The sequence below is a fragment of the Sinocyclocheilus rhinocerous genome, unplaced genomic scaffold (assembly GCF_001515625.1).
Source record: "Sinocyclocheilus rhinocerous isolate Xijiao unplaced genomic scaffold, SAMN03320098_v1.1 scaffold299, whole genome shotgun sequence".
Taxonomy (NCBI): domain Eukaryota; kingdom Metazoa; phylum Chordata; class Actinopteri; order Cypriniformes; family Cyprinidae; genus Sinocyclocheilus; species Sinocyclocheilus rhinocerous.
In genome coordinates, this window is record NW_015652998.1 from 504,894 (window position 1) to 515,479 (window position 10,586).

At 38.3% G+C, this 10,586-nt stretch overlaps 1 protein-coding gene across 3 annotated transcripts in view; it reads right to left on the reverse strand.

The window, feature by feature from the left end:
* Positions 1-10,586, reverse strand: part of LOC107715324 (rho GTPase-activating protein 32-like) — a 117,562-nt gene that overhangs the window by 21,928 nt on the left and 85,048 nt on the right. For 2 of the 3 annotated variants that reach the window (XM_016521410.1, XM_016521409.1), the window contains exons 7-11: positions 9,015-9,152; positions 5,573-5,665; positions 5,319-5,441; positions 5,114-5,191; positions 2,613-2,694 (exon numbers count right to left, since the gene is read on the reverse strand). In XM_016521410.1, the coding sequence (XP_016376896.1) occupies positions 2,613-2,694; positions 5,114-5,191; positions 5,319-5,441; positions 5,573-5,665; positions 9,015-9,152 (514 nt within the window). Of the gene's footprint in view, positions 1-376; positions 428-2,612; positions 2,695-5,113; positions 5,192-5,318; positions 5,442-5,572; positions 5,666-9,014; positions 9,153-10,586 lie in introns of all 3 variants that reach the window. The other variant, XM_016521408.1, reaches the window with a different exon arrangement.

Below are 10,586 nucleotides of genomic sequence, written 5' to 3' on the forward strand. Positions count from 1 at the left end.
GATTACAATCCGCCATCAAAATGATACATTTAATTATTCTGGCTGCTGTGAGAAAAGGCTATAAACGATCCGCCACCTGCAGGATCCTCACATGCGATAGCCTAGTAGCCGGGACAGCTTCTTTATGTTTACAGAAGTGACGTAATGACGCAGCGGCATGCTCGAATTTCCCGCGAAAACCTACCCATACCACTCAAATTAGAAAACATTATTATAAGCTGACCGTTGTGAATCGGGCTAAAGTAAGGCGATAGTTTTGAACACTGGCTGGATTTGTACTTGCTCAAATATTGATTTTGGATAATTTTTGACCAAAAAAAGTTACGGACTGCAGCTTTAAAAAGGGAGGCATTGGGGAGAGTATACCAGCACGCACAGGGTGGGAACAGACTCCAGGAGGCCGGCCGCAGACCAGAGCAGGGAGACGCTGAGGGAGCAGTGGAGGAAGCATGGTCAAATAACACATCGCACATGCAACATACATTCCAAATACAGTGTCACCACAGAGTCAGTAGATGTAGAAGGAGTAAAAAAATAGAGCTAAGCCCCAGGAAAAAGCTTCTGCATAGTCAAAGCTAATAATATAAACTTTGTTAAAGTAAGTATAAAGCACAAAGCAGAGCAGCGCTGCTTTGTTGAAAGCCACCTGCTGACAGAGAGTGAATTTGCATCTCATTCAGCCCGTCTGCTGATTCTGTTATGTTTTATGTAGCATAATTCCACAAAGCCAAAGTCAGACCATTCTGTTTTTGATTCAGATTTTGAAATTATAGTTTAATTTAAATCAGAAACTGCTCAATCTACATCTTTGTTTGGATCATGATTAAAATGCAGTGGTTGCCTCTAATTTTCAGTGGCTACAGTTTTGCCCGTAATGCAGCAAAAACATATTTTTCATGTACTCATATTGTAATTCTTTCTCAATTCTCTTGCTTAAAAGAAAATAAATATTTTTAAAAATCAGCAATCGTATCAGAATTGGCTCATTTGCTTGTAAAAAAAAATGGCAATCAGAATAGTCCATAAATAATCAAGATCAGTGCATCTCTACTGGACATATTTGACCATTGTGCCTCACTTTATTCTACTATCCTACAAAAAATTTAAAAAATTTAAATTATTTTTCTGAACAATCCCTTTAACTCTTATATATCCTATACATATCTATAAAATATATTTCCAGACTCTCAGTTAGTTTGCCATTGATACAATCAGCTGTGCCATTATTTATTAAATTTACTTGTAATTTTTATACTTAAGTACTTTTCATATCAGTTACTTTAATACTTTTACTTAAGTGTTTTTCTTATGAGCAACTTCAACTTTTACTTCAGTCAATTTCCATAAAGGTATCTGTACTTTTACTGAAGTATGGCGATTGGTTATTTTATACAACACTGTCTGAGATGATATTACTCCCATAAGACGATGTGTACCACAGAGCCCTACCACCCACCCACTCCAAGCCAGCATTCTGATTGGTCCGATGAGTCATGATGATGATTCACCACTCTGCAGATGCCAATAAGCATTGATTGATACACAATACAACTAAAACCAAACAGAAACGGCTGCAGGTGATGGATAAGTCTCCGGACGGCTTGGCAGCCCAGTTAGTCCAAGTTATGATGTAAACTGAACTCTCATAAAGCAGTCCACATGGTCCACAGCCACTCCAAATATGACTAAATGTATTGCTCTTGTTAGGATCGTGAAAGCTAGCAACAGTCCACTTGAGATTCTATTAATCAAGTTGTTTCTTTTGACGTTTCAGTGCTCGGCCAGTGAGATATTCTGTAAATAGAGGGAATAAATCATACCATTCTGTACCACAGTGTGTGATGTACATTAAAGGCACATACACACTCCCCAACAAACCATTAGGAGTAGAATGAGGCAAAGCAAACAGCAGCGCAGATTCAACTACAAATATAATAAATGAAGAGGGTCAAAGGGTTCCTTCGTGAGGAGGGAGGAAAAAATGTAGACTGGGTGTGATCCACAAATTACCCATGCAGCGTGTTGGCGACGAGCTATGAAATCTGAAAACCTTGCATGTCTCACACCCAATTTGTTGAAATCTGAAGTGACACTTTCTTAAAAAGCAGCTGTGCCCTTCCCAAGGACGGCAGACTCTAAAACATCAAATAGCAGCTTGTAGTTTTCTCTTCATGGAGGTTTGAAGATCTGTGATTCATGCAACAGGACCCAGAGACTCCACTCAGCACCTGTTCCAGTTCACTCAAGTACACACACCAAACAGATTCGATCCATGGCTGATTCAACACGTCACTTCTTAGTATACACTTTGTTCCAATCCACTCTCTCTCTCGCTCTCCAACACGATTATTAACAATATCTCACTGCAAGACACGAGTAACGAGCTAGCCTTCAAAAACCTGCATCTTTTCATGCCTCAGGAGGAATCTGAATGTGTATGAGCAGCAAGTGTGACCTTGCGTTAGGTTTCCTGATGATGTTTGCTGGGTTGCTGCTGTTTAAAATGCCCTGCAGTAGAAGTAAGCTGTTATGGGATGATTAATACAGACGTGAGCAGATGAACTGATGAGCTGTCCCAGCAGGATTTGAGGTATGAGTGTGTTTTGTGGTACCTGGTTTTGGCACTGAGTTGGTAACAGACTGCGGGACCTTGTCGTTTATCAGCTCCACACACTCGCTGGGAAAGAAGCCAACCTGTGAAGAGCAGAGAAGGTTTGAAAAGCTCCTTCTCTCTTTGGAGACAGACATGCCAAGGCTTCATCATATCACTCTACGTTCTGCTCTGCTTCTTGTCATATTCAGAAAATGGCATGTTACTGTGTAATAACACAACATATAACTCTGCTAATACACTGTAATAATTATTCAAGAGACAAACTACTAAGCTAATGAAAAAAGTGACTTTTGAAAATTTTGTGATATTTACCTCTAGATTATATTGATACTGTTTTTTGATCACAACTAGAGGTTTCTAAAAATGCAGCCCTATCTCATTTAATTAATGCTAATATTTTGAGCCCCTGGAGTGATCAAGAAGTGTACAGCACAGTAAAAACAGGCATATATTAGTTGGCATATTCTTTCATGCTGCATCAGCACATCTAGAATGATTTGTAACTCATCTAAAAGAGCTGAGAAAATAATAATATACACTAGCGTTCAAAATTTTGGGGGCAGTTTTAAAAGACGTCTTAATCTTACCAGGGGTGCACTTATTTGATCAAAAATACAGTAAAAACAGCAATAATGTGAAATATTATTTCTATTTAAAATAACTTCTATTCTGATGCATTAAAAAAAATTATTTATTTCTGCGACAGCAAAGCTTAATTTTTAGCAGCTATTACTCCAGTCTTCAGAGATCAATCAAAAATGCTGGTTTGGTGCTCACAAATATTTTGTATTATAATCAATGTTGAACAGTTTTTTTTCCTTAAAATTTTTGTGGAAATCATGATACATTATTTCAGGATTCTTTGATGAATAGAAAGTTCAAAATAATAACACTTATCTGAAGTATAAATATCTTATTGACCCCAAACTTTCTGTACTTTTTTTTTTGTACTTGAATTGTACTGTATGTAAACTTAAGTTTGGGTCAGTGCTATATTGCCACTGAAAATATTACATCTGATCTATTTGCATGACTGCAAATGCTTGCAATTTTCTGTGATACATCCTGCATTGTTCTTGCTAATTATGATGATTTGATACCAGGACAATAAGGGATGCCAGGAGAAAGTTTAAGCATTTTTTATATGAATATTTGGCTTTCAAATCAAGGAAAAAATCTCTGAAAACAAGGCTTATTCATGTCAAGGCCGCCTGACTTATAAATCGGCAGATAAAAGCACCTGAAAGAAGATTCAAAGTTCATCAGTCTCTCTTGCACCAACATGAACAAACTAAAAGGACACACAGAGCCAAATGTACATGCTTGCCATGTTTTACAACCTAAAATTTGATTTTATCATTCTATCACCTACTATCCAACTGCAGATTTATGAATCCATGACATGAATTAAGTTCATGACAAAAGACGAGGTTTTCTGTAACACATGAGCTTATCTTGAAGAAAACATTTACCATGCCTATTAGTATAACATTGACTTTGCGACCAATCACAGACCTTTAAAAAACCTCAGTCTCTTCTACACTAGAGCTTGATAATGACTCTGACGTTCCCTGAGACCCTGCTGACATCAGTGTGTGCTGATTCTCGTGGTGAAAGCTGGCATTGCAGTGCACTCTTTTCCCATGCAGACAGATGCTGGCTACCTGACCCAGCTATAGCCTCCCAGAGCTCAGTGTCAGACTGCCCCCCGATGGATCCAGCACACATCTTCCACCATGAACCGGTCTCCCTACAAAGGCCCTAGCTGTGACTCACTGGAGATGCAGAAAGCCCTGAATAGCAACAGGGCCAAACAAAGGCGGCAATGCTGGGCATATGCTTGTGAGGCAATAAGAGAGCACAGTTTGGCAAGTTGGCAGAACGTAAAGTGACTCACGAGTGGGTCAATGTACCCATACACACAAGGGTGAACGATGAGCCAAAGTCATCTATTAAACTGGACTGGATTCTATATTTTACACTGACAACCAAGTCATTTTGTTATTCATATTTGGTAATATGAGAAATGACACAGCTTGTTTTTGATACTTTACTAGGTGGTGACAAAGTATTTATAAAAGCATTTACCAAATGGATTAAGAAAAGCAATGTTTATGTAACTTAATTTAAAAATATCGTTACAATTAACTACAATTTTAAACAATTTAAATGTATATTTGATTATATGAAAAGTGATGTATTCAAGTATAACATTTAACTATCATTTTAAACATGAATCAATTTAATATTTACATGTTTGTCAAAACATGTTTGAAAAATGTTTTATTAATGCATTATTTTAGATTGTTGCATTTTTAGATGTAAATCATTTTAAACGTAAATGAAACAATTTCATTTACAATTGTTTATTCAACTTATATTGAAAACTGGAGAGTTACTGTGAACACAGTGAATGCAGACTCTACCTGCAGACTCTACCTGCAATTTCTAAACTGCCATGTACACTTGAAATAGAGGGCTAAATCACACGGAACAAACCTGGAAACCATGTTTTCCTCTCCACCAGGTGGTGTCCTCTTTGGGTGGCATGTCTATTACGGAAACAATATCCCCCACCTGAGAGACCGAGAGAGAGAGAGAGAGAGAGAGTAATCAACAAGAATTCACAAAATAACCAAAATTAGTATGGCAATCACACATCTTCAATACTGCATTAATCTGTCTTTATTTTTATCCCAGTCACCTCAAATGACAGCTCATCAGCTGCCTGGGCAATGTAGCGCTTGATCACGTGGGCCGCTGCGATAGCTGGAACATTTATGGATGACTCCTCATGCACCAGCAAGTGATTCCCTTTGTTGTCAACCTGAAGAAAGAGATAAATGACACCCCAGCTAATGGCAGCATTGAATATATGTTCAGTGAACATCCCTCATCCTCACTGATTATTCAAGTGAATAATCAGCTATCTCTGCTCAAATGGTATCAAATCAGTACCTCCATCCATGTGAGGGCCGGCCCACAGTTGATCTTATTATCAGCAATCGCTGAGAGACGGGAGAGGTAAGCCATCAGCATCTGGGAAACTGCCTGTAGGGAGAAAGAGAGCGAGAGAGGGAGGGTTAAGCTAGTGTGACAACTTCCAAGGGGGTAATTCTATAAATGCAGAGTACTTTTACTGGGAGGTTAAAAGCTCACATAAAACTAAGAATGAATGGTTTGAGTTTGCATACTTTTTCATTAGAGAATGGTAGGGTAGGTGTAAACAATGCAGCTTTCTGTGTAGAGTTTCGACATAAAACATGCAGAATTAAAATCTACATATATTTCAAGTATGCTACTCAGCTGCATTTGCATTTCTATACACTCTCTGAAACAATGCGAGTCTCTTCAGTGAAATACGCTGTACAAGGCTTGGTATACATTTATTTGCGGCATAACCGTTATTGTTTTTTTGGAGTGTATGTTTGGTGACTGTGGCTACTTTAAAGGGCTGCAGTTGCACTCTGAGATATAAAATGATCTGGATTATACTTCCACATGGCTTGCATAAAAACTAATATAGCAGGAGGTGAGGTGGAGCTGTCTTATATTAATACAGCTCAAAAGATCAGTCTAATAAAAGAGCTCAACCACACATCTGTTTCTAAAACTTAACATTCTATTTAAACCACATTATACACAGATCAGTCTAAAAAAACAGTAGTTATAATAAAATTTTCCTAGTGGAAAATAGAGACAGGAGGGTGTCAGCTCATCAGCAAAGAGCTTAATGTTAAAACCTGCAAATTTTGAAAAAGTCATTTCACTGTGGTACGGCACCCAAGCCTACAGAAGCTCTGAAGAAAGTGTTTTTTGTGTGCGCGCGTGTGCTACAGGATTTTGTAGGCAGAGAAAATTAAAGAGAGCATTTCTTAAATCTCAGCCTGCAAAACTAATTGAAGGTAAAGTTGTTCTATAAAACGTCAGCGTGTGGGTTTTCTCTCCGTTTGTGATTCTCTAGAAGACACAAAATGCTCCACGTCCGAGTTTGGCCTGCGGCATTTGTTTTAAATGTCAATGCATCTCTGCGTGTATTAAGCTATACTACTGTAAATACAGACAAGGAAGGTAAAAACAAAAGAGCTCTTTACGTAATCAAGTTTTCTATGTCTCTCTTTCAGAATAGCTAAAATGAGCTGAAAACAACATTCAAATATGTTGATGCACTTTGCTACAGAATGGTAAAAATGTTAATGTTTATTCAAATATTTCCCCTCAGTCACAGCATATTTGCATATGACACAAATATTGGAGGATAATTTGGCCAAATATAAACAGTAACAATGTACACAACATTGCTAAAGGTACACTATCAATCAAAAATTTGAGGTCAGTAAGTTTTTTTTTTTTTTTTTTTTGAAAAGAAATAAATACTTTTATTCAGAATGCATGCATTAAATTGATCAGAAGTGACAGCAAAGATATTTAAAATCTTAGGGTGCTTTCACACCTGGCCTGTTGTTTCGGAACCTGGCGCGTTTCCCCCCTTAGCTCGGTTCGTTTGGGCATATGTGAACACGGCAATCGCGCTCGGATCTGCGCCAAAACAATCGGTCCGAGATCGCCTGAACGAGGGCGTCTCGGCTCGATTGAAAACGAACTCTGGAGCGGTTCGGTTGTAGTGAGAAAGCATTAGCTTTGTTGTTTTGCTAATACCTCAAAATGAACCTGTGAATGTCTGTGGGTGAGCACGTCTTTGCCATTCAAAAATCAAAAGTGCACTTTTTCATTTTATAATGCCGTCTTATTGCTCTTCTTCCTTGTAGGTGCATTTTAAAAATGTTTTCCCAATCAATCCTGGACTCCTGCTCAAAATGATAAATTATTATAACGACAGCTACAAAAAAAAAAACCCAACAATAAGCCCGCGAAGCTGTTATCGTTCCATCCTGACGGATGACATGCATGACAGCTAAGTGGAATCCCAGAAAATAAACCATGGAACTTTGACCAATGAGAGAACAGTTTACTCGCGCATGACTTGTATTAACAAATTTGGTCCGTTTTGAAACTTTGCCGTGTGAAAGCGAACTGCACCAAGAATAAAAAGCAACATTGTAATAATTTTAATCCCCGTTTCGGAACAAAGCAATCGATCTACAGGTGTGAAAGCACCCTTACACAAGGTTTCTATTTCAAATAATAGCTGTTTTTTTATTTTAACTAAGCATTATAGTCACCCCCTTCTAATAAGGGGTCTGATGCCACATTGTGTATTTAGTATAATATTATATAATATGAAAGACAGGTATTTTGGTGGCTGGTGGACAGCCAGTCAACAAGAAAAAATAAGAGCAAGTGATTAAAATGAGCCAATGTAAGCCCGTAAGAGTTTATTCACGATCCACAGAGCACTGATGGGATCTGATCCAGCTGAACCTATCCCAAGATTTACCCTCCTGTCAATTCCTTTCCCAGACGTATGCTGGCAGACTCACCAAAATGTAAAACGAAGGCCAAAAGGGGCTGCAAAGGAAGCATAATTAGGTCAAAGAAGACCGAAGAGACAGCTGTGAGAACTCTCATGCTCTATACGGCTTCATGTATCTCTAAAATCCAAGGCAACTCTGCTTGTGTTGACTATACTAGAAAATAACATGAAGAATGTAGGTAAACAGAAATTGAACAGCGTTCTTTAATGATACGGTCGCTTGCTTCAGTTATTTGCTATGTTTTGTTCATGTGCTAATGAGGCTCATTTGTGTGCATTTAATGCATACGCAAGCCTCATAATTATTATATCCTTTAAGATGTTAGTTCCTATAAATCAGAGCCAGCTAACCTTTTAAGATCATCTCAGGGCTTGTAATACCGAGTTCTCCTTACAAGATTCAGATGCATTTTTATCAAGATCTCTAAATTGCCTCTCTACAAATAAAACTGCACAATCCAACAGATTAAATATGACCTTGGATCGGTTTTCTTGTATTAGGAAGCTCAAAACACCTGATTACACACAAAACCATTGTGGGAGCTTCCACTTAGAAGCTCAAAGAGACTTCCTCTACTGCAAAACATAATGGGCAGCATTATCAGCCACTCAAATTTCAAAGCAGATCCATTTTAGCTGTGAAAATATGGCACAGTTCAAGTATACCACTCTGTGAAACAAATGCTATGTATGCCCAATACAGCAGGAAGAGAAGGTTTTTTTGAACACTACAAGGATATCCATCTGACGGTCTCTCATGGGATGCCATTAGGTGCTGTTAACCAGTCTCACTGAGCACTCACTCATCACAGATGACTAACGCTGCTCTGAGAGGGGCATCTTGCAGGATAATCACCGTGTATACTGGGTATGAAAGGTCTGACCATTGTGCGTTTACAGGCAGGGGCCTAAAATGTCTCATTGGCCACAGGTAAGTGCTAAAAGAGAAGTGTTTGGGGGTCTTACCTCTGCTCTCTCCCTCAGGCTGTCGAAACGGGGCAGCTCGGGGAGCTGGGAAAAGCGGCGGTCATAGATGCAGAGATGGAGATGCTTATCCAGGACTCGGAAATCTTCATAGCTCCGCCTCACGATCCAGCTTCGTCCCTGCGGGGTGATAAAAGAGGGCCGTAACTTAAAAGATAAACAAACAAGAGCTAGAGTGTGTTGAAGTTTGGTCTGCAGGGTAAATATGTTCTTGGATAAACCTCATCTGGCCAGTGCAGCAACATGATGACCACACACAATGGCCACTTCAGAGCAGCCACATTACAGCTGTGTGTGTGTTTAATCCTGGACAAAGCAGCATTCAAAGAACTGAGGAGAGGGACAGTGACCACACACTTTTTTTTATTTATTTTTTTTTTTACAGTTGGGCTAGATTTGCATTTCCTGAAGTAAATACTAATACTTTTAGATACAGAAAAGAATCCAGTTTTCGGGAAAAATTATATATGGAACTAAAATAATATATAGAACTTACAGTCTCTTCATTAACTGTAAGCCTTTTTATTCACCGCGGGAATTTTCCTCGTTTATTCTGGTGAGTGTGTACATTCCTCCTGACGCGCGTGTGAGCGCCGCCATACTTTTATTACTTGTGGAAAAACTTGAAAATTTTAAATAAGTATAAAGAATGACATTGGTTTTGTACATTTAATTTTTGTTTAACGTTATTAATAAAAATGTTGTTCAATTAGCATGTTTTTGTGTTTTGCTTTGGTACCGAAATTGGTACCGAGAACCATGGATTTTCACTGGTATTGGTACCGAATGCTGAAATTTTGGTACCGTGACAACACTATATGGAACCATGTAACCCAGATTTTTGATAAATGCAAATTCCAATCCACTATGCATTCAGTGGGAGATTTCAAAACTGTATTATATAACTTCCAGAAAATTATGAAGAAAAAATATTGCATCAGGAGAAAGATATGTTAAGTGTTCAGAAAACAACACTGGCTGAGCTTAAGCAGGCGAGCTCTGGATTTTATCAGCTAATATGAAATAAATTATAAAGGAATGTTACATTTAGGGATGAACGATATTATCGGACCGATATCGGTCCGATAATATCGTGATATGAGAAATGATGCCGATATGTCTTGCCGATAAGAGGAATACATTAACTCACATGTGCTCAGGGGGTGCTAGCGATTAGATCACATCAGCAGTGGGACTCATTTTTGAAGCAACGTTTTGCCTGAATGGTGATTAGATTCACTACTTTGGATCGCTGCATTTAATCTGTGAATGCACGTAAAGAATGATGCATTCGGTGTGTGATAGAGTAAATAGTAATAGCACATGCAGCAGCCTCCCCCGGGTCCTAATGCCCGCTTGGTAAGGAGTTTTAATTCCATAGGGGGCGATGTTGGCCTACTTTTAATAAAATTAAAGTAAAATACACAAATAACATTTAGACTGTGTTTCTGATTAAATAAAGCAGTAGGCTAATTGATGTCATAAAATCATGACGATAAAAAATGTTTTGATTTAAAGGTCAGAAGCTATAGCTTACATGAATAAAAAAAAAAA